This window comes from Phyllobates terribilis, unplaced genomic scaffold (assembly GCF_046119375.1).
Source record: "Phyllobates terribilis strain yellow unplaced genomic scaffold, ASM4611937v1 Scaffold_296__1_contigs__length_2355070, whole genome shotgun sequence".
In the NCBI taxonomy this organism is placed as follows: Eukaryota; Metazoa; Chordata; class Amphibia; order Anura; family Dendrobatidae; genus Phyllobates; species Phyllobates terribilis.
Genome location: NW_027363056.1, coordinates 1,164,153 through 1,187,834, shown reverse-complemented (window position 1 = coordinate 1,187,834; position 23,682 = coordinate 1,164,153). Strand labels below are relative to the sequence as shown.

Sequence of the window (23,682 nt, the reverse complement as noted above, 5' to 3'; positions counted from 1 at the left end):
ACACGCGCAGCTCTGCTCCGTACACCTCATACACGCGCGGCTCTGCTCCGTACACTTTGTACACGCGCGGCTCTGCTCCGTACACCTCGTAAACGCGCGGCTCCGCTCCGTACACCTCGTACACGCGCGGCTCCGCTCCGTACACCTCGTACACACAAGGCTCTGCTCCGTACACCTCGTACACACACTGCTCCGCTCCGTACACCTCGTACACACACGGCTCTGCTCCGTACACCTCGTACACACGCGGCTCCGCTCCGTACACCTCGTACACACGCGGCTCCGCTCCGTACACCTCGTACATGCTCGGCTCCACTCCGTACACCTCGTACACGCGCGGCTCCGCTCCGTACACTTCGTACACGCGCGGCTCCGCTCCGTACACTTCGTACACGCGCGGCTCCGCTCCGTACACTTCGTACACGCGCGGCTCCGCTCCGTACACCTCGTACACGCGTGGCTCCGCTCCGTACACCTCGTAAACGCGCGGCTCCGCTCCGTAAACCTCGTACACGCTCGGCTCCGCTCCGTACACCTCGTACACGCGCGACTCCGCTCCGTACACCTCGTACACGCGCGGCTCCGCTCCGTACACCTCGTACACGCGCGGCTCCGCTCCGTACACCTCGTACACGCGCGGCTCTGCTCCGTACACCTCGTACACACGCGGCTCTGCTCCATACACCTCGTACACACACGGCTCTGCTCCGTACACCTCGTACACACGCGGCTCTGCTCCGTACACCTCGTACACACGCGGCTCTGCTCCGTACACCTCGTACACGCGCGGCCCCGCTCCATACACCTCGTACACACACGGCTCCGCTCCGTACACCTCGTACACGCGCAGCTCTGCTCCGTACACCTCATACACGCGCGGCTCTGCTCCGTACACTTTGTACACGCGCGGCTCTGCTCCGTACACCTCGTAAACGCGCGGCTCCGCTCCGTACACCTCGTACACACCCGGCTCCGCTCCGTACACCTCGTACACGCGCGGCTCCGCTCCGTACACCTCGTACACGCGCGGCTCTGCTCCGTACACCTCGTACACGCGCGGCTCTGCTCCGTACACCTCGTACACACGCGGCTCTGCTCCGTACACCTCGTACACACAAGGCTCTGCTCCGTACACCTCGTACACACACTGCTCCGCTCCGTACACCTCGTACACACACGGCTCTGCTCCGTACACGCGCGGCTCTGCTCCGTACACCTCGTACACACGCGGCTCCGCTCCGTACACCTCGTACACACGCGGCTCCGCTCCGTACACCTCGTACATGCTCGGCTCCACTTCGTACACCTCGTACACGCGCGGCTCCGCTCCGTACACTTCGTACACGCGCGGCTCCGCTCCGTACACTTCGTACACGCGCGGCTCCGCTCCGTACACCTCGTACACGCGTGGCTCCGCTCCGTACACCTCGTACACGCGCGGCTCCGCTCCGTAAACCTCGTACACGCTCGGCTCCGCTCCGTACAACTCGTACACGCGCGGCTCCGCTCCGTACACCTCGTACACGCGCGGCTCCGCTCCGTACACCTCGTACACGCGCGGCTCCGCTCCGTACACCTCGTACACGCGCGGCTCTGCTCCGTACACCTCGTACACACGCGGCTCTGCTCCATACACCTCGTACACACACGGCTCTGCTCCGTACACCTCGTACACACGCGGCTCTGCTCCGTACACCTCGTACACACGCGGCTCTGCTCCGTACACCTCGTACACGCGCGGCCCCGCTCCATACACCTCGTACACACACGGCTCCGCTCCGTACACCTCGTACACGCGCAGCTCTGCTCCGTACACCTCATACACGCGCGGCTCTGCTCCGTACACTTTGTACACGCGCGGCTCTGCTCCGTACACCTCGTAAACGCGCGGCTCCGCTCCGTACACCTCGTACACACCCGGCTCCGCTCCGTACACCTCGTACACGCGCGGCTCCGCTCCGTACACCTCGTACACGCGCGGCTCTGCTCCGTACACCTCGTACACGCGCGGCTCTGCTCCGTACACCTCGTACACACGCGGCTCTGCTCCGTACACCTCGTACACACGCGGCTCTGCTCCGTACACCTCGTACACGCGCGGCTCTGCTCCGTACACCTCGTACACGCGCGGCTCCGCTCCGTACACCTCGTACACGCGCGGCTCTGCTCCGTACACCTCGTACACACGCGGCTCTGCTCCGTACACCTCGTACACACGCGGCTCCGCTCCGTACACCTCGTACACACGCGGCTCTGCTACATCCACACTGTAAACCCCTCCTGACCCCACACATAAACTTCAGCTCATCCAGCACCATGACAACCAGCACAGCAGAGTCCTGCATCCACTGAGGCCCCTGATCATGTGACCCCTGACTCCTCCCCTCCTGTGACCTCATCACAGCTCCTGTGCGCACACAACAGCCATATATGTGGTGGCGGCTCTGCAGGTGGAGGTATGTGGAGACCCCATTACTGGGCGCAAGGGGCATTAACCCCTTCAGCACGGAGGCTCTTTGGGGGTCTTGTGTTGAACCTTTATAAGAATCATAAGGTTTCTGTTCTGTTTCCTGTAATAGATACATATGACCCAACTATGGAGACAGGAAGGGAGGAAACGTATTGTTCTCAGAGTACAGGACCCCCACAGTGTAATGCCCCCATTATGCCCCTTATGCAGGATGTATGATGCACCCACACAGTGTAATGCCCCCATTATACCCCTTATACAGGATGTATGATGCCCCCCACAGTGTAATGCCCCTTATGCAGGATGTATGATGCCCCCACAGTGTAATGCCCCCATTATGCCCCTTATGCAGGATGTATGATGTCCCCACACAGTGTAATGCTCCCATTATGCCCCTTATGCAGTATGTATGATGCCCCCCACAGTGTAATGCCCCCATTATACCCCTTATACAGGATGGATGATGCCCCCCACAGTGTAATGCCCCCATTATGCCCCTTATGCAGGATGTATGATGCCCCCATTATGCAGGATGTATGATGCCCCCCACACAGTGTAATGCCCCCATTATGCCCCTTATGCAGCATGTATGATGTCCCCACACAGTGTAATGCCCCCATTATGCCCCTTATGCAGGTTGTATGATGCCCCCACACAGTGTAATGCCCCCATTATGCCCCTTATGCAGTATGTATGATGTCCCCACACAGTGTAATGCCCCCATTATGCCCCTTATACAGTGTGTATGATGCCCCCCACACAGTGTAATGCCCCTTATGCAGTATGTGTGATGCCCCCCACACAGTGTAATGCCCCTATTATGCCCCTTATGCAGTATGGGTGATGCCCCCCGCACAGTGTAATGCCCCCATTATGCCCCTTATGCAGTATGTATGATGCCCCCCACACAGTATAATGCCCCCATTATGCCCCTTATGCAGTGTGTATGATAATAATAATAATAATAATAATAGTTTGTTTTTATAGCGCCAACATATTCCGCAGCACTTTACAAATTTTAGGGGGGACTTATACAGACAATACAGAATAAGCATATCTCATATCGAACGGAGTGAGGGCCCTGCTCGCGAGCTTACAGTCTATGAGGAAGTGGGGGAGACACAAAAGGTAAAAAGTACATATATTGTATAATGCAGCCTTGATATACTGAATAGGATGCCCCTACAGTACCGCCTGAGGTCCTGCAGTTGGAATAATCCCTCTGGAGTTGGTTTTCCCTTTGCCTGCTCCCCTCCATGTATACCCTCGAGCATGTATACATGCATGTATGGGAGCAGCCGGCCTTACTAGATATCGAGGCTTTGTACAGTAATATTCGGCTTGAGGATGGTATCAGAGGAGTAAGACATTTCTTTAAATCGAGATCAATACAGTGCAGCAGACATAATGACTTCATGGAGGATCTTCTAAAATTAATTCTTACTTGTAACTACTTTCTTATTGACAGGCAGTACTTCCTCCAGCTCAGGAGTACTGCGATGGGGAGCCCCTGTGCCCCCTCATATGCTAACTTATCCCTGGACTGGTGGGAGGAAACCACAATATTCTGAGATGATTATAAGTGGTGGCATCCATATACTGGGGTATGGTAGAAATATATTGACTACATTTTTATCATCTGGTCGGGGACGAGTGAACAATCTTTTTAATTTGTCGGGGAACTCAACATCAATAGAGTGGGCCTTAGATTTACATCTGAATTTAATTATAATAATAATTTTTATTTTTATAGCGCCAACATATTCTACAGCACTTTACAATTTTAGGGGGGACTTATACAGACAATACAGACTTTACAGAATAAGCTTAACTCAGATGTTAAAAGGAGTAAGGGTCGCAAGCTTACAGTCTATAAGGAAATAGGGGAGACACAAAGGTAAAATGTACATATATTCTATAATACATAGGGTAAGTACATAACACTACATGAACTGGTCGCCAGCCAGTATGTGTACAGTACAGACAGAGGCTAATCACTGCATGGATTGTATGAGTATGATTTTGAAGAAAATTTTAATATAGGCCAAACTGGGACAGTTAGATAAGTGTGTTGAGGTGATAGGCCAGTCTAAAGAAATGGGTTTTTATGGCACGCTTAAAACTGTGGGTATTGGGAATTAATCGAATTGTCTTGGGTAGTGCATTCCAAAGAGTTGGTGATGTATGCGAGAAATCTTGGAGACGGGAGTGGGAGGTTCAGATTATGGAGGGTTTTAGTTTTAAGTCATTGGCAGAATGGAGGGCACGGGAAAGGTGGTAGACTGAGATGAGGGAGGAGATGTAGGGCGGTGCTGAATCGTGGAGCGCTTTGTGGGTGAGAGTGATACGTTTATATTGAACTCTGTATTGGATGGGCAACCAGTGCAATGACTGGCACAGGGAAGAGGCATCGGTGTATCTGTTGGTGAGGAATATGATCCTGGCTGCTGCGATCAGGATGGATTGGAGAGGGGAAAGTTTAGAAAGAGGGAGACCGATTAGTATAGAGTTGCAATAGTCTAGACGAGAATGAATAAGAGCTACAGTAAGAATTTTTGCCGAGTCAAAGGTAAGAAAATTTCTGATTCTAGAGATGTTTTTGAGGTGTAGATGACACGAACGAGCGAGTGATTTGATGTGAGGAGTGAAGGAAAGATCTGAATCGAGTATGACCCCAAGACCAACAAGTGGGCTTGTTGCTGGGGAGTAATGGTGGAGCCACAAACTGAAGTGGCAATATTGGGCACAGGTAGGTTAGTGGAGGGAGGAAATACGAGTAGTTCAATTTTTGACAGATTCAGTTTTAAATAGAGGGAGGACATAGTGTTCGAGACGGCGGAAAGATAATCACTGGTATTGTGTAATAATGCAGGGGTGTTGTTTGGAGAAGAGGTGTATAATTGGGTGTCATCAGCTTAGAGATGGTACTGAAAACCGAATCTGCTGATTGTTTGTCCAATAGAAGCGGTATATAAGGAAAAAAGAAGGGGGCCTAGGACTGATCCTTGAGGAACCCCGACAATAAGGGGAAGGTGAGAGGAAGAGGAGCCAGCAAAAGATACAGTGAAGGAGCGGTCAAAGAGGTAGATCCACAGTGTCGAATGCTGCAGAGAGATCCAGGAGAATCAGCAGGGAGTAGTGACCATTAGATTTTGCTGTTAGTAGATCATTAGAGACTTTAGTGAGTGCTGTTTCAGTAGAATGTAAAGGGTCAAGAAGGGAGTTATCTGAGAAATAGAGTATTAGACAGGAGTAGACCAGGCGTTCCAAGAGTTTAGAGATAAAAGGAAGATTGGAAGCAGGTCTGTAGTTGGCCATGCAGTTCTGGTCGAGGGATGGTTTTTTAAGTAATGGATGTATGTTGGCGTGTTTAAAAAAGGAGGGGAAAATACCAGATGAGAGGTAGAGGTTGAATATTTTAGTTAGGTGAGTGGTGACAGCTGGAGAAAGGGACTGAAGGAGATGTGAGGGAATAGGGTCACTGGTGCAGGTGGTACAGCTAGCGGAAGCAAGGAGCCTTGTCACTTCTTCCATGACTGGTTCAAAATCAGAAAATGAGCAAGATGCAGTGTGGGAGGGGGGAGCATGCATAACATTTGGGGATTGGGAGAAAATTTCCTGTCTGATATGGTCAATTTTTTCTTTGAAATAATTGGCCAGATCGTAAGCGCTGAGGTCGGTGGTCGGGCCTTGAGCTGTTTGATTAAGGAGAGAATGAAAAATGTCAAACAGGTGTTTTGGCTTATTGGGCCGTGAGATGATGAGGTTGTTAAAGTAGGATTGTTTGGAGAGGTGAAGGGCGGAGTTATAGGTTTTAAGCATGAATTTATAATGGAGCAAATCTTCGGCCAGATTAGATTTTCTCCACAGCCGTTCAGCGCACCTGGAGCACCGCTGGAGAAGACATGTTTACAGCGTGTGCCAGGATTGTCGACGTCTGTGCCGAGTTGTACTCTGTGTAGGAGGTGCAGCGTGCGGCTTCATCCAGGGCGCATAGCAATATTTCGTTATAATGCTTCAGTGCAGAGTCAGGACATGAGAGGGAGGAGATTGGGACCAATGATGTTTGCAACGTTTTCATAAATTTCTAGGTGTTAATGGATTGTATATTTCTATAGGTGAGGAAAGTGGGGGTGTCTTGAGCAGGGTGACTGTTCTTGACAGAGAATGAAAGAAGGTTGTGATCAGAGATCGGTAGAGGAGCGTTAGTAAAGTCATGTATTAAACAGAGCCGAGCGAAGATCAGGTCAAGAGTATTTCCATTTTCATGTGTAGGAGAATTAGTAAGCTGTGAAAGGCCGAAGGAGGAAGTTAGCGATAAAAGATGAGTGGCAGATGGGGAGATGGAATCGCCAATTGGGATGTTAAAGTCTCCCATGATGAGGGTGGGGATGTCATAGCATAGAAAGTTTGGAAGCCCAGTGGCAAAATGATCCACAAACTGATGGGAGGGGACGGGAGGGCGATAGACAACCGCCACTCGCAGGGAGAAGGGCCGGTAGAGTCTCACTCTGTGGGCCTCAAAAGAAGGGAAGATAAGTGAGGGTGATGGGGGGATAACCTGAAAAGTACATTTTGTTTAAAGGAGCAGACCAACACCAATTATTACCAGTTGCCGTTCCTGTATGTACTGATCAAGAAAGATTGAAATGGGACCCTAGGGACACTCATCTACCATAAACTTTCAAGCACTAATAAACTATTGAAGTGTGATAACCACCACCCCCATCCCCATACAAAGAGGAAAACCCAAGGGCCAATTTTTACGGTTGAGAAGGTACTGCTGGAATGTCACAGATTTTAATATACAGGCAATAGACCTGAACACCAGATTAAGGGATAAAGGGTACTCATGGTACATTTTCGATTCCGCATCATGGGAAAATGGGAGAGAGAGACACTCCTCCATACCAATCCAAGAGACCAAGAAGAAGATTGGACTACACGAGTAAGAAAAACTTATAACAATCAGAGTGACTGTATCTTTCATATCCTCAGAAAACACTGGGATATACTTATGGTCGACCCGGACCTGAGGGTGCTGTGGAATCTACTCCCACAATAACTTTCAGAAAGGGTTGGTCAATTAGGGACCATGCACAGTTTCTATAAAAAACCTGCACCCAAGGGGACTTGGCTAGATAGAAGAATCTGCGGTTTCTTTAGATCTGGAGAATGTTGTACATGTAATTGGATGAGACCATGTAAATCTTTCTCAAGTTCCTCCATGGTTAAAATCTTTTTCCAGTGGGATTATTCCAGCTGTAAAACCTCAGGACTAGTATATATGGCCACATGCACCTGCCCCCTAGAATATGTAGACAACATCAGAGGGTGTCTAGGAGGAGAGCAGGGGAGCATTTGGGCGATATACGCCATGGTTGGGAGATCCCATTAGTGAGACACATGAACAGTGCACATCGAGGTGAACCCGGAGACCTCTCCTTTTGTATCATTGTGGTGGTTAAACCCAATGTGTGAGGAGGTGATCACAATAGATGTATCCTCTGAAAGGAAAGTGAGTGGATTGTTAGACTGGATTCACGAGCCCCTAAGGGACTCAATGAGCAAATTTCCTATGCCTGTTTTGTGTGAATACAGCCCCATTCTGGATTATATTTTTGGATTTTATGCTCTACCCATTGCTAGTCAGTTCCCTGTGAATGGGGTTCACATATTGTTGTACTTCACCGAGACATCTTTGCTTCTATATCAGAATTATTACTTATCAATTATATTCCACTTATACTATTTCGTCATTGACAAGTGTGGTGATCCCTGTGTATCTCTAATTGTGCAATAGAGGTCAAATTTGACCATTTAGGAATATACTGTGGGCCACCATCCCATAATTTTTGTAGTGATAAAGTAGATCTACATGCCTATTACATGATGGGAGGATGTGCAGTACTTGTTTTTAGTCTCCCATGATGCTGATCTCAGAGATAGGATTTTTCTATGTTGGTGGTATGCAATCCAATACCATATGCTATCCGGCGTGGAACGCATGCTTCCGGACATGCGCATGCGCAGATAGGAGACCGTGATGCCCAGCGGCGTGGAACGCACATGTCCGGGCACGTTTGAGCTTTCTGCTGCCCGTTGTTTTGTGCTGGATTGTGGGGCGTTCTTGAGAATTTATTTTTGTTCCATCTGTCTTTAGTTGATCCCACTGATGCATCAGATAAGTCCTCAGAGAATTATAATTAGAGGAACCCATGGACACATTAGGATTTGTGAAGCTGACCTCCGCTCTCCTCTATTTCCTTTGAATTTATTGTGTGACCTGTATTTCAGAACAGTAGTTCCTGGTTTGTTTTGTTTCCATGTGTAAATTGAATTTGACTCGTAGTCTTTGATATCTCTCTCAATCTTAGTTTTTTTGATGTCTGAGATAGTATCCTCCAGACTTTGTAAATTCTTTTGCATATTTTGTTTGAGTTTTGGATCCAAAAAGGCTTCTACACCAGGCGGAATAAGCTAGAAACAAATATCAAACGCAATGTAACTTGGTTATCCTATAAGGGTTTTTTTAAATGTGGCCATAAACCCTGTAAAGCATGCAACTATGTTAATAAAACCGACACATTTGAAGAAAACCTAACGGTACAGCAATTTTCAATACACAATTTCATCAATTGTAACACTATAGGGGGTCATTTATTTAATAGAGTATATAGAGAGTTAGCTACAATACGTGGAATGCACATGAGGTCCGCTAAAAAATGTATTAGAAGACATTAATCTATTAAGATATTTGGCAGTCGGCACCACACAATCTAAATCACTGAAATATGATACGGGGGGCAATGGTAACTGTGCAACAAAGCACATAAAGAAGTAGGTAGAGAAAAGCTTGCACAGTGAGATAATGCACATCCAAAAATAATAATAATTACTACAAATAATAAATACTATGGCAACTTTATTTCATGTAGGGACACACAAGTGGTTAAAAAACATACGACCCCTGACGAAGCTACTGTAGTAGCGATACATGTAGGGCATAGATACCTACGGAGGGAGTCCACTGTAGAGAGATAAACCCTACGCGTATCGCTACTACAGTAGCTTCGTCAGGGGCTGTATTTCTCTTGCTGATCAAAAAGGTCATAGTATTTGTATAACCCTGAATGCTGAATTCTATTCGTTTGGAAACAATCATGTTTACTGTGCTAATGACAAATTGTACTAAGTCAGCTGAAAGTTTATTTACAACAGCCCCTGTGATACCAACTATGTAAATAGATTAGCTCAAACAATGATAAGTGATCCCAGCACCTTTACCTCTTTTACCTGGGCTTTATGACCTCACATAGATGGAAATATAAACAGGGATGTCTGTAGTGCTGTAGACGGAATGAAATTTGGGACAGAGAATCACGGAACATCAGAAGGACTTTGGAAGGAGAATGGGAGACATCCTTCAGCAAAGTAGATGGATTGCATGGCATCTAAAGAGACACAGATTTGTATTCTACATGATTCTAGTCTAAGGGTATCAGCCCTCACTGGAAAGTTTCAGATCTGCTCCATTAACCATCAGAGAGACCATGGATACTTTTGGGAAGTCCAGGAGAGGACGAAAAAGTCACTTGGCCCCATGGATATGCTGTTTTGGTGTTACTGGGAGGGACCCACCGGTCACCTAGAACCCATGGAGACATTTGGAGTTGCCAGGAGGGACCCACCGGTCATCTGGTCCCATGGAAACTCTCGGAGAGGCCAGGATGGGACCATCGGGTCTCCTGGTCTTCTACCTCGCTGCCTTCTCTCTGTGGGGGCCTACCAGAAGCGGAGGGCCACTGGTTGAGGTAGTCAGTCCTGGAAGTCTCCAAAGTTGCAGCTGTTCTATCCCAGGCGGGCAGAGAAGGAAGGGTGAGACTATGTAATGTTGTACCATCTTGGGTATTTGCTGGGACTGTTCTGTATGTTTAATGTCCGCTTTGTGGTTCAATAAAGTATTGCCACGCTGTTTTACCCTCACCCTGTGTTGTTTGAGTAGCGTTACGCCCACAGAAGACCCCGGGTCTTCACAGTCCCTGACCAGAGCGGCTCATGCTGTATTCTTCAGACAAGGTGCATTAAATAAACAGTGAGCTGACCTCCCTCTCCATTTTCTCATTATATGCATGTTTTCCTTATAGTGACAAATATTTATTTTTGCTAAAACTGTGATATTTTCACTTGAAACTTTTTTTAGACCTTTTTTATAAACTTTTTAAAATAACTCTCATTAGTGAGATCATACAACACAGAAGCCTTTGATTGCTCAGGTGATGCACTGTACTACTGTAGTGCCGTGTATTATCACTGCCTGTCAGTGTAATACTAACTGCCCCATACACAGGAGATAAGTGTTGGCTGAATGATCATTTGGCAGACGGCTATCTCTCCAGACTCCCCCATACACAAATATTCCAGCTTTCCTGTGGTTTGTATGACTGACTGCATCTGTAGGGAGGTCCCCAAATACATTATATAGTCGACCAAAATCAGTGCTTCCATGTAACTTTAGTCTAATGTTTATGGAGGCGTTAAAAAGTAAGTTATGGAACTCTGCCTCTGGCCCGGCCTAATAGACTTTTGTACATTACAGGCCCAGTACTTTGGGGAGGAGGGCATTCAGCCGAACTCTGTCACACCTTCTTAGATGCCATGTTTGCTTTTTGCAGGAGCAAGTGGTTAAACTGCCAGGGATTTTATTGCTGCCACACCTGTGCCATCCCTGAGGTGTACATCTATGTTTTGGTGCCCAAAAGAGTTCATAACATGTTAAAAAATTACAAAATGTGTCTTCTGCTTTTTGCATGTTTTTTCTTTTTACAAGAATTGTTGGTGCAAATTTTCTTTTGAAACATTTTAATATCTGCTTTTTTCTGTTTTTTTTCTTGTAATATAGGAAAGCCTAAGGCTAGAAATAAAACCCATAATACACTGTACATGTAGACTTTAGTATCAAATAATTTCTGTCTGCGGCATTTGTGCAAACAAAACAGCTTTTATAAAAGCCTCAAACTTCTGTGTGTGAATCAGACCTGAGATCTAACTTGATAGAAGATTACAGTTCGGGGAAGACGGGAAACATTCATACAGACGGCCAGTGGTGATGTAGTCAGTGACGGACTGTCTCCAAATATGGTTTTAGATCCGTAGTAGAAGATGTTGCCTCATCATGAAGTAGTTATTTCTCATATCACGTGAAATAAATATCTCCTGCAGTATTGCCAATGCCAATTCCAGTGACCCAAAATGAGACGAGAATTAGCGTTATGGAAGGTGAGTCTATGAGAAACGTATTCAGCTGCAGACTTCGAGGAAGAAATTGCTTGTTGTCTGTGGCCTAAAATATGTAGGTTTTATTACTAGATGTAAAGAAAAAACTAAAAACTGTAAAATAATAAATCTCCTCATATGTTTCCCTTATTATCTCCAGTAATTGTATTATTACACAGAATTCTTTATGATGTTACATCGGGTCATCTTCTTCTCCTTCAGGTCTCTACAATACCGGATCCTCTCAGTGAAGATCGTCTATATAAGAACATTTTCCTGATTTACCTATCAAAGATGGATATGGACAGGGACAAGATGGCGGAGAGTATATTACACCTCACCCTAGAGATCCTCTTCCGGCTTACTGGAGAGGTGAGAGATTCTGATGACCTCACATTACATCATTCTTATCTATGGGAATAACAGATGGACAGAACTGGAGAGGTGAGGACTCTGGAAATGTCTGTAGTGAGATTTATTAATGTGTCTCTCCATAACCAGAGATTAATCACGGGGCCTCCACCTCACCCCCTGATACATGAGGACATCAATGACCAGATCCTAGAACTCGCCTACAAGATGATTGAGCTGCTGACTGGAGAGGTGACACTGCTGGGAATGCTGGGAAATTATACAGTAACACTGTAAAGGGATCGGGGAGATGACGGTATCATTGTATGTGTCAGGTTCCTATAAGGTGTCAGGATGTCGCTGTCTATTTCTCCATGGAGGAGTGGGAGTATTTAGAAGGACACAAAGATCTGTACAAGGACATCATGATGGAGTTCCCCAGCCCCTCACATCACCAGGTAATAGACAGGACTAAATACACACGGCCTATAATAATCTGTATGTAAAGAATGAATTCAGTCCCTGTATGTGTTTCCTCCAGATCCATCCAGTAAGAGGACAACACCAGAGAGATGTCCCCGTCCTCTTCTTCCACAGGACTGTAAACAAGAAGATCACAATGTTTCTCAGGTAGAGAGAAGATGTCATGAGATCTTCCCTATGATGTGTAGACGGCTGTAAAAGTCATGTCTTCAGTCTTGTTTTATCCACCATTATTATGTTTTATACTTGTGTAATGAGAACGGTGGAGATGGCAGGATTAGAGCTGATCATACATGTGACTTCTCCATCTGTCTGTGACTTTTATAATATTTGTTTCAGGGTGAAGATCTGACCCATATTAATACTATAGAGGCATATGTGAGGGGTGATGAGCGGTGTAAGGAGGAGATTCCTATATATGACTACCCAGGTGAGTAGTAACCATGAAATGTTGAGAAGTCTCAGATTTTTCTCAGTAATAGTGCTGGAGAACGCAGCACTAATGGACCAGGGTGCACGAGTAGGGTCCAAACCGCATATAATATAAGAGAAACCTCGGCACTCAGGTAATGAATTTTAGCAAAAGCAATTTTAATTGCAGCCCACAGCAGAAAAAAAACAACTCACGTTTCGGTCTATACGACCTTCATCAGTGTACCACTTGTTGGGAATGACAATAGGAAAGGAGGGTGAGGACGCAGTGTCTCAGGCACGTGATCCCTTAGGGCCAGAAGACAGGGAGAATGGGCTAAGGGATCACGTGCCTGAGACACTGCATCCTCTACCCTGGTGAGTAGTGACCACTAAATTCTGAGAAGTAACAGTTATTCTCAGTCACCGGCTGTGGCTGCTTTATCAGTTGTGTAGTCCGGCCGTATCACAATCGTGTGATCACCATTTTGCCGCTAGACCACAACATTCTCCTCCGTTCGAAAATATTCAATTTACTTTGTGTAATTGTGAAAGACCTTTTCTATAGAAATTACAACCTGGAGGATCCACCTACCCCCTGGGATTAGTAGACGCTGACTGTTACCTGCCCAGATCTGTAAACTACAAAGCCAAATGACAGCGTACGTAGAAAGTGCTGACAAGTGAGAAAATCACTTGAAGAAAAATATTCTGATGAGCCTGTAAGAGAAAGCGGAGGGTAATGATGCTGTTGGCTTCCTAGATCCCTGATATCTTATTGGATGAATCTACCTTCTCTCCCTTCTGTGCTGCTGAATGTTCTCATATGGTCCCTACAAGACCAGGTCCAGTCTTTCTGGCCAAAGTTTGCTTTTTTGATCGATAACATTAAATGTCCAGTGAGGGACAAGTGTGAATTTCTGTACAATAACAGCAGAGTTTCCCTTTATACTTTTCAGTTTCTTTTTAAACCAACTAACTTCAAACAGGATCTTGATAAACTGCATAAATAACATTACACCTGTGCCATGATATATCTAAGCTGTGCATGGCTGATGGCAGTAATATACATCTATTCACGCCTGCAGGAGATGTGGTGGCATGGCTCGAGCCCTGGTTTCATGGAATCACTCCACGTCATAAATTCCATTATGCTTTCAATCCTAAAGAATTCAGATTCCAGCACAATCTCTCTTGAAATGGGGGCACTATTACTTTCTCTACTCATCTGGTCAGGACTCATCATACCTCCAATGGTCCACCATAAATGAGTGCATCTCCAGTTTAGTGTTGGAGTTCTCCCTTCATACATACGTTGTTGTTGGGGATGTAACATGTTTATATATTCTTTCTTTTTTTTACAAGTTCATTCTGTATGATAGTCTGATTGTGGTGGGATCGGCCGGCCTCACTTATGTGAGTCTGTAACCCCCTTGTCGTCTTTCAAAAAGATCTCCTTTGCCTCTTCCAAATGCCAGAGATCTAAATTTAAGACCCCTCAGCTCTGCAGTATTGTAAAAAACTTCACTTTAAATGTCTAATATTTCTTCTTGACACTCATGTGATAGAAAATATTGTCCCTTACGATAGTTTAGATTGCCAAGAGCCACCGAGCCCCAGACTCTAATTACCCCAGAGAGGTTTCTCCACTAGTTACTCATTTTTCTCTGAAGACTGTTGAGTTTGGTCATTTCAGTAGATGTGTTGTTGTCTATACTCACAGTTTTTGACTTCAGTAATACTCTGATTTAACCCCTTCCCACAGACAGTTTTTTGTTCCTAATCAGGCCCCATTTTTCAAATCTGACGTGTGTCACTTTATGTGGTGATAATTTTGTAATTCTTCACAAAGGATAATAGGAAACAAATGGACCTTACAAATTATTTTCCAACTTCTCTTGAATCTGACAATCCCCTATATACGGGTTGTACACTACTGTCTGGGCACATGGCAGGTTAAGAAGGGAAGGAGCGCCATTTAGCTATTAGGAATGCAGATTTTCCTGGAAAAATCGCAGACACAATGTATTGGGGGCACTGTTCATGGTCACCTGGCAGCTCAAAAGATGGCCACCACAAACAGGCTTGTCACTATCTACTCCATTTACACATTTCACAAATTACTTTGCTCATCACCCTTTAACCCCTCTATATGGATCTGGACTTACACAGAGACCCCTAGGCTTGGGCCACGGTGTTACCTGCTAGTCAGTGGAGTGAGATGGGTAGAAGAATAGTCAGGTAGCCGGATCACAACCAGGAGGGCAGAGAAAGTACAAGATCAGAAGACACAAGAGTAGTCAGTAAACGGGCCGAGGTCACAACAGGGAACCAATACACAAGCCGGGATCTGAGCACAGAGGACTGAACCAGAGGAGAACAAGGCTGGATCTGGCAGCTTCCGGCAATATGCTTCCAGCTTTAGTAGGGTGCGGTGCTTTCCATATGGCTGAAGCAGGGAGCAGATTACTCCAGCTGGACAGCACACACACCCATACCGCCAGACTGGATGGTACTACTGGTCCCAGGTTACCTAATCTTGGTGGCTGGACAGAGCCTGCACCTTTTACTCCATATTTGGGAGGCAGAATGAACAAACAGTTGATCACCACGCTCCACTGGTTCATCCTATGAGGTTTTCTATTAGATGGTCATTGTCCTGGTGAATGAGTGAATTTTTTTTTTATAGAACCTGCCTTTATTTATGGACAGTTTAAGTAGAAATGTTCAAAAATATAAAATTCAAGGCTTTTTTATTAAAAAATAATAATTGGGTTCATTCTTGGCAGATATATGTACCAGGAGATCAGAGGGACAGGAGACATCTTCAATTTTCAAATCAGATAATTTTCAGATCCCACAGGATACAATTGAAGTGAATGCCATTACTCCAGATCTACCATCATCCCTTCACAGCAAAGATCTGTCATCTGGTCCTATGAAACAGGTCCTGTCTTCTGATTCATTACCGATTACTAATGAAAATCAAAGTCACAAAATAAGCATTAAAAAACAAACTGCTCCTAATGCAAAGAAGCCATTTTCACATTCAGAATATGGAAATAGTTTTCCTCTCAAAAAGTCTTTTCTTAAACATCAAAAAATTCACACCGCGAAGAATAGATTTTCTTGCTCCAAGTGTGGGAAATGTTTTAATCAGAAATCAAGTCTTGTTAGGCATGAGAGAACTCACACAGGACAGAAACCATTTTCCTGTTCAGAATGTGGGAAATGTTTTACAGAGAAATCAACTCTTATCACACATCAGAGAACTCACACAGGGGAGAAGCCTTTTCCATGTTCCGAATGTGGAAAATGTTTTAACCAGAAATCTAGTTTTCTTAAGCACCAGAGAACTCACACAGGAGAGAAGCCTTTTTCATGTTCAGATTGTGGGAAATGTTTTGTTCTGAAATCATATCTTAATATACATCAGAGAACTCACACAGGGGAGAAGCCATTTTCATGTACAGAATGTGTGAAATATTTTACAGAGAAATCAACTCTTATTGCACATCAGAGAACTCACACAGGGGAGAAGCCATTTTCTTGTTCAGAATGTGGGAAGTGTTTTGCACAGAAATCAAATCTTATCAAGCATCACAAAACTCACACAGGGGAGAAGCCTTTTTCGTGTTCAGAATGTGGGAAATGTTTTGTACAGAAATCAAAGCTTATCACACATCAGAGAACTCACACAGGGGAGAAGCCATATTCATGTTCAGAATGTGGGAAATGTTTTGCAAAGAAATCAAAGCTTATCACACATCAGAGAACTCACACAGGGGAGAAGCTTTTTCCATGTTCAGAATGTGGAAAATGTTTTACAGAGAAATCAACTCTTATCAAACATCACAAAACTCACACAGGGTAGAAGCCATTTTCATTTTCAGAATGTGGGAAATGTTTTGCAAACAAATCAAAGCTTATCACACATCAGAAAACTCACACAGGGGAGAAGCCTTTTCCATGTTCAGAATAAGGAAAATGTTTTAACCAGAAATCTGATTTTGATAAGCACCAGAGAACCCACACAGGGGAGAAGCCTTTTTCATGTTCAGATTGTGGGAAATGTTTTGTACAGAAATCACATCTTAATAAACATCAGAGAATTCACACAGGGAAGAAGCCTTTTTCATGTTCAAAATGTGGGAAATGTTTTAACCAGAAAGCGCATCTTGATAACCACCGGAGAACCCACACAGGGGAGAATGCTGCAACTACACACAACTAGTCTCTGTACAGACAAGAAAGGCCCTAGCTGCACAACTAAAAACACCACCACAGACCTAACTCCTTAATAAGCCGTTGAGGAGTTTCTCATACCTCCTGAGGAACCAGAGGGGAGGCTGCAACACACTGTCAACAAGGGGAAAGAAAAGTATGAAGTAAAATACGAAAACCCTGAATGAGAAACAAAAACACATTCATATAGGGCAAAAAAGTCAAGCTAAGGAGAACAAAAAATAGAAGGAACAAGTATAATCTCTCAAAAACCTAACATTGTTAGAATGAAAAGATACTGGGAGGGAAAGCAAACTGACCGGGAGGATAGTTTCACCTTTGTGGTGAAACTTACAAAATTCATCCTCACCAACTGTATATGTAAAACCTGTCCATTTATAATGACCACGGACAAGATAAAGATTCCCAACTCACATCAGGACCACAAGATCCCAGGTGCTTTCAGCTTCATCACATGTAATGTACTTAATTATATGTACCAAATGGTCAACTGGGGGTCTGTACGTAGGGGAGACAGGGCAAAAACTTAGAACAAGGATGAATTCTCATCGCCACACAAAAAAAGACAGAATAGATCTACTTGTGGCCACTTATTTTTACGGCCACAACTGCTTCTCCCTTTCCAAAACTGAGATTTCTGCTTCACATCACTTGTCTCATCTATTGCATTATTCCTGTGCCATGTTGTGTATAAATATGTGACTCTTCAGATTTTGTGTTATACTATGTCTGATGAAGAGACCTGAGTAGTCTCGAAAGCTTACTGACTAATGGCTATCTGAAAAGATGGCATCAAAAACTGAGGACTCTCAAACTGTAATATTTGTCTCCATACAGCAATTTTAAGATCTCTCCACAGGTGTTCAATGGGATTTAGATCCAGACTCCTTGCTGGTCAGAACTCTCCAGCACTTTGATTTCATCCATTTTCTGGGTGCTTCTTGAAGTATGTTTGGGGTTATTGTCATGCTGGAAGACCCATGACCTAGGACGCAAACCCAGCTTTCTTGAGCCAATAGAAAAGGGGGGGGGTGTAGTCTCTCGGCCAATGGGTGTGGGGAGGGCGTGGCATGACACATGGCAATCACTGCTACACCGCCACATCCATGGCAAACGCGTCATATGATCCATCATGCCGCAAGCACGTGGGGAACCACGTGACCGCGCGTCATGGAGCACAGATTGATACGGCCAGCGAGGACACCACAGAGAACAGTGAAGCATGAAGTATAACATGATTATATGAGATCATAGTATAAATGCATAATAAGATATAAGAACATATCTCTCAAAATATCGATCTATAAATGCGAAATATATCTAAATTATATATAAATTATATTCTATTATATATATAAAATATATAGAAATTATTAACTACTACCCAACCATGCTACACTGCTCAAAAAAATAAAGGGAACACTTAACAGAATATAACTCCAAGTAAATCAAACTTCTGTGAAATCAAGCTGTCCATTTAGGAAGCAACACTGATTGACAATCAATTTCACATGCTGTTGTGCAAATGGAATAGACAATAGATGGAAATTATTGGCAATTATCAAGACCCCCTCAATAAAGGAGTGGTTCTGCAGGTGGGGACCACAGACCACATCTCAGTAGCAATGCTTTGTGGCTGATGTTTTTGTCACTTTTGAATGTTGGTTGTGCTTTTACACTCGTGGTAGCATGAGACGGACTCTGCAACCCACAGAAGTTGCTCAGGTAGTGCAGCTCATCCAGGATGGCACATCAATGCGAGCTGTGACAAGAAGGTTTGCTGTGTCTGTCAGCGTAGTGTCCAGAGGCTGGAGGCGCTATCAGGAGACAGGTAAGTACTCCAGGAGACGTGGAGGGGGCCGTAGAAAAGCAACAACCCAGCAGCAGGACCGCTACCTCCGTCTTTGTGCAAGGAGGAACAGTAAGAGCACTGCCAGAGCCCTGCAAAATGACCTCTAGCAGGCCAGAAAAGTGCATGTGTCTGCACAAACGGTTAGAAACCGACTCCATGAGGGTGGTATGAGGGCTCGACGTCCACAGATGGGGGTTGTGCTCACAGCCCAAGACCGTGCAGGACACTGTGCTCTTCACGGATGAAAGCAGGTTCACATTGAGCACATGTGACAGACGTGACAGAGTCTGGAGATGCCATGGAGAGCGATCTGCTGCCTGCATGCCTTCAGTATGACCGGCTTGGCAGTGGGTCAGTAATGGTGTGGGGTGGCATTTCTTTGGAGGGCCGCACAGCCCTCCATGTGCTCGCCAGAGGTAGCCTGACTGCCATTAGGTACCGAGATGAGATCCTCAGACCCCTTGTGAGACCATATGCTGGTGCGGTTGGCTCTGGGTTCCTCCTAATACAAGACAATGCCAGACCTCATGTGGCTGGAGTGTGTCAGCAGTTCCTGCAAGATGAAGGCATTGAAGCTATGGACTGGCCCACCCATTCCCCAGACCTGAATCCCATTGAGCACATCTGGGACATCATGTCTCGCTCCATCCACCAACGTCACGTTGCACCACAGACTGTCCAGGAGTTGGCGGATGCTTTAGTCCAGGTTTGGGAGGAGATCCCAGAGGAGACCATCCGCACCCTCATCAGGGGCATGCCCAGGCATTGTAGGGAGGTAATACAGGGACGTGGAGGCCACACACAATACTGAGCCTCATTGTGACTTGTTTTAAGGACATTACATCAAAGTTGGATCAGCCTGTAGTATGTTTTTCCACTTTAATTTTGGGGATGACTCCAAATCCAGGCCTCCATTGGTTAATAAATTTGATTTCCATTGATGATTTTGTGTGATTTTGTTGTCAGCACATTCAGCTTTGTACAGAACAAAGTATTCAATGAGAATATTTCATTCATTCAGATATAGGATGGGTTATTTGAGTGCTTCCTTTAGTTTTCTGAGCAGTGTGTGTGTATATATGTGTATATATATATATATATATATATATATATATATATATATATATATATATATATACAGTGAAGGAAATAAGTATTTGATCCCTTGCTGTTTTCATAAGTTTTCCCACTGACAAAGACATGAACCGTCTATAATTTTAAGGGTAGATTAATTTTAACATTGAGAGAGAGAATATCCCCAAAAAATCAAGAAAATCACAGTGCCCCTGACGAAGCATCAGCAATACGGCGTTGGGGTGGTGTGAGGGGGCCGGGGTATGTTCTGAATACGTTTTCTCTTTTGATCCCTCTGGCTGTAGCCATTATGGGAAGGTGTCGCAGCCTTTATTTGAGTATCTCTTGATAACAAATATTCATTTCATATCTAAATTTAATACATGCATATTTATGTATATTAAAAAAAATTCTTTCCAAATCAGACAATGTGATTTTCAGGATTTGTTTTCTCATTTTGTCTCTGATAGTTGATCTCGACCTATGATGTCAATTACAGGCCGCTCTCATCTCTGTAAGTGGGAGAACTTGCACAATTGGGGGCTGACTAAATACTTTTTTTCCCCCACAGTATACATATAATATATATACATATATTATCCCACATGAATATTGCCCCTCTCATGTGTGTGTGAGTATATATTATTATATATATATATATATATATATATATATATATGTGTGTGCATATAAGACCGTGTGCTTTGCTGGAGGGGAAAGGACTTTTCTCTGAACAGAAGCTCAGTCTGGGCAAATCAGAAGCAGATTTACAATAGTTGTGTAAAGGTGGTGTATACAACTCGTAACACCAGTTCCCTTCTGTCCTATCAGCTGAGGTTACCAGGGTTCATCATAGCTCTTAGCCAGTGATGGGGGAAAATGGGAGAATACAATAGGCTGGTGATATCAGTCCCCCACATCGGGGGCTGGAGATGCCCCTCTTGGACTGGATGTAAAATCACAAGACACATGTGCTGTCTCTCTCTTACTCCATGGACACAATGACGACCATATCTGGTTGATACATTACAGACCAAAAGTTTGGACACACCTCATTTAAAGATTTTTCTGTATTTTCATGACTATGAAAATTGTACATTCACACTGAAGGCATCAAAACTATGAATTAACAGATGTGGAATTATATACTTAACAAAAAAGTGTGAAACAACTGAAATTCTGTCTTATTTTCTAGGTTCTTCAAAGTAGAATGGAAGGACCAAATGTATGACGATGTGAAAATGGGGGAAACCCAACAACTAGGGAAAATGAGAGAGGAGACCCCCTAGGCAGATCTTACAAGACCTTGACTCCCCTATCGTCCCTAATCACCAAGAAACTCCAAGAAGAAACTAGCCGACTGCTAGAACTCCAGGCCTGAACAGAGGAAAATAGTTCACCGGTGACTCTCTGGAGACACTGTGGGTTTTTAAATATCAAGCAAGGGTGTGTCAATTAGCAGCAGAAAGAGGAGAACACTGCTGGGTCCTAGCGAGAGAAGGATAGCACTACACTACAGGGATGAAAGAATCAAAAAGGTATCTGCAAAGCCAAGCACAGCAACCTTCTACAGCTGGAACCAGAACAACTGTCTGTCAAACCTGATACACCCGTGACACCCTCCCAGAGTGTTAGACATAATTATTCCAGCAGCCTTTACGCCCATCGCGGGGGTGGAATAATAACAAATGTGGGATTAGAGGCTTAGAATACATAGGGGCGTGATGGATTCTAAGTCTTTGTATGAAATAGAATAAAAATGATAACAAAGATGGACGGGCACATTGGGAGATGAGAGGAAATAGGATGGGGTGTATTGATAATTACTATTTCATCCTTATTACTACTAACACTGAATGACTGCGGAGGTTGGCACCCTAAGAAGTCCATAGTCTAAAGAAAAGACTTAGAATTCATCATGTCCCTTCGTATTCTAATCCTCTCTAATACCAGAGGAATATCGTTTCCTAAGTGGGGTCACTGTAGTGGGAGAGGGGGTCTGCTGTTTTGGCAGCTGCACAATATTCCAGACAAATCAGCAATCCAGAAACCATATACAGTGGATACGGAAAGTATTCAGACTCCTTTAAATTTTTCACTCTTTGTTTCATTGCAGCCATTTGGTAAATTCTAAAAAGTTCATTTTTTTTCTCATTAAAGTACACTCTGCACCCCATCTCGACTGAAAAAAACAGAAATGTAGACATTTTTGCAAATTTATTGAAAAAGAAAAACTGAAATATCGCATGGTCATAAGTATTCAGACCCTTTGCTCAGGCACTCATATTTAAGTGACATGCTGTCCATTTCCTTGTGATCCTCATTGAGATGGTTCTACTCCTTCATTGGAGTCCAGCTGTGTTTAATTAAACTGATAGGACGTGATTTGGAAAGGCACACACCTGTCTATATAAGACCTCACAGCTCACAGTGCATGTCAGACCAAATGAGAATCATGAGCACAAAGGAACTGCCCAAGGAGCTCAGAGACAGAAATGTGGCAAGGCACAGATCTGGCCAAGGTTACAAAAGAATGTCTGCATTACTTAAGGTTCCTAAGAGCAGAGTGGCCTCCATAATCCTTAAATGGAAGAAGTTTGAGACCACCAGAAGTCTTCCTAGACCTGGTCGTCCAGCCAAACTGAGCAATCGTGGGAGAAGAGCCTTGGTGAAAGAGGTAAAGAAGAACCCCAAGATCACTGTGGCTGAGCTCCAGAGATGCAGTAGGGAGATGAGAGAAAGTTCCACAAAGTCAACTATCACTGCAGCCCTCCACCAGTCGGGCCTTTATGGCAGAGTGGCCCAACGGAAGTCTCTTCTCAGTGCAAGACATATGAAAGCCTGCATAGAGTTTACTCAAAAGCACATGAAGGACTCCCAGACTATGAGAAATAAGATTCTCTGGTCTGATGAGACGAAGATAGAACTTTTTGGTGATAATTCTAAGCGGTATGTGTGGAGAAAACCAGGCACTGCTCATCACCTGCCCAATACAATCCCCACAGTGAAACATGGTGGTGGCAGCATCATGCTATGGGGGTGTTTTTCAGCTGCAGGGACAGGACGACTGGTTGCAATTGAAGGAAACATGAATGCGGCCAAGTACAGAGATATCCCGGATGAAAACCTCTTACAGAGTGCTCTGGACCTCAGACTTGGCTGAAGGTTCACCTTCCAACAAGACAATGACCCATAGCACACAGCTAAAATAACAAAGGAGTGGCTTCAGAACAACGCTGTGACCATTCTTTACTGGCCCAGCCAGAGCCCTGACCTACACCCAATTGATCATCTCTGGAGAGACCTGAAAACGGCAGTCCACCAACGTTCACCATCCAACCTGACAGAACTGGAGAGGATCTGCAAGGAAGAATGGCAGAGGAACCCCAAATCCAGGTGTGAAAAACTTGTATCATTCCCAAGAAGACTCATGGCTGTACTAGCTCAAAAGGTGCTTCTACTCAATACTGAGCAAAGGGTCTGAATACTAATGATCATGTGATATTTCAGTTTTTCTTTT

The 23,682-nt window shown here is 44.8% G+C and overlaps 2 protein-coding genes across 3 annotated transcripts; both read left to right on the top strand.

The window, feature by feature from the left end:
- The first annotated feature begins 2,374 nt into the window (after positions 1–2,374).
- LOC141220435 (gastrula zinc finger protein XlCGF66.1-like) lies at positions 2,375–22,034 on the top strand. 2 transcript variants are annotated; one of them, XM_073666353.1, is made up of 7 exons: positions 2,375–2,456; positions 11,969–12,118; positions 12,248–12,349; positions 12,433–12,555; positions 12,639–12,727; positions 12,920–13,010; positions 21,358–22,034. In XM_073666353.1, exons 2-6 carry the CDS (start codon positions 12,041–12,043, stop codon positions 12,930–12,932), a joined length of 405 nt encoding a protein of 134 aa, XP_073522454.1. In that variant the 5' UTR covers positions 2,375–2,456; positions 11,969–12,040; the 3' UTR covers positions 12,933–13,010; positions 21,358–22,034. The 2 variants fall into 2 exon arrangements, with proteins under 2 accessions (XP_073522454.1, XP_073522453.1); XM_073666352.1 differs by lacking the exon at positions 21,358–22,034 and adding an exon at positions 15,781–15,910.
- On the top strand, positions 13,251–18,253 carry LOC141220441 (uncharacterized). Its single transcript, XM_073666360.1, has 2 exons — positions 13,251–13,269; positions 15,781–18,253. Exons 1-2 carry the CDS (start codon positions 13,251–13,253, stop codon positions 16,863–16,865), a joined length of 1,104 nt encoding a protein of 367 aa, XP_073522461.1. The 3' UTR covers positions 16,866–18,253.
- Positions 22,035–23,682: the final 1,648 nt, after the last annotated feature.

What these genes read in the sequence shown, in the direction of transcription:
- LOC141220435 (XM_073666353.1), top strand. Translation starts at nt 12,041, where the DNA reads ATGGATATGGACAGGGACAAGATGGCGGAGAGTATATTACACCTCACC. An exon ending in TCTTCCGGCTTACTGGAGAG is followed by an intron (nt 12,119 to 12,247) that starts GTGAGAGATTCT and finishes CTCCATAACCAG; the next exon opens with AGATTAATCACGGGGCCTCC. An exon ending in TTGAGCTGCTGACTGGAGAG is followed by an intron (nt 12,350 to 12,432) that starts GTGACACTGCTG and finishes TGTATGTGTCAG; the next exon opens with GTTCCTATAAGGTGTCAGGA.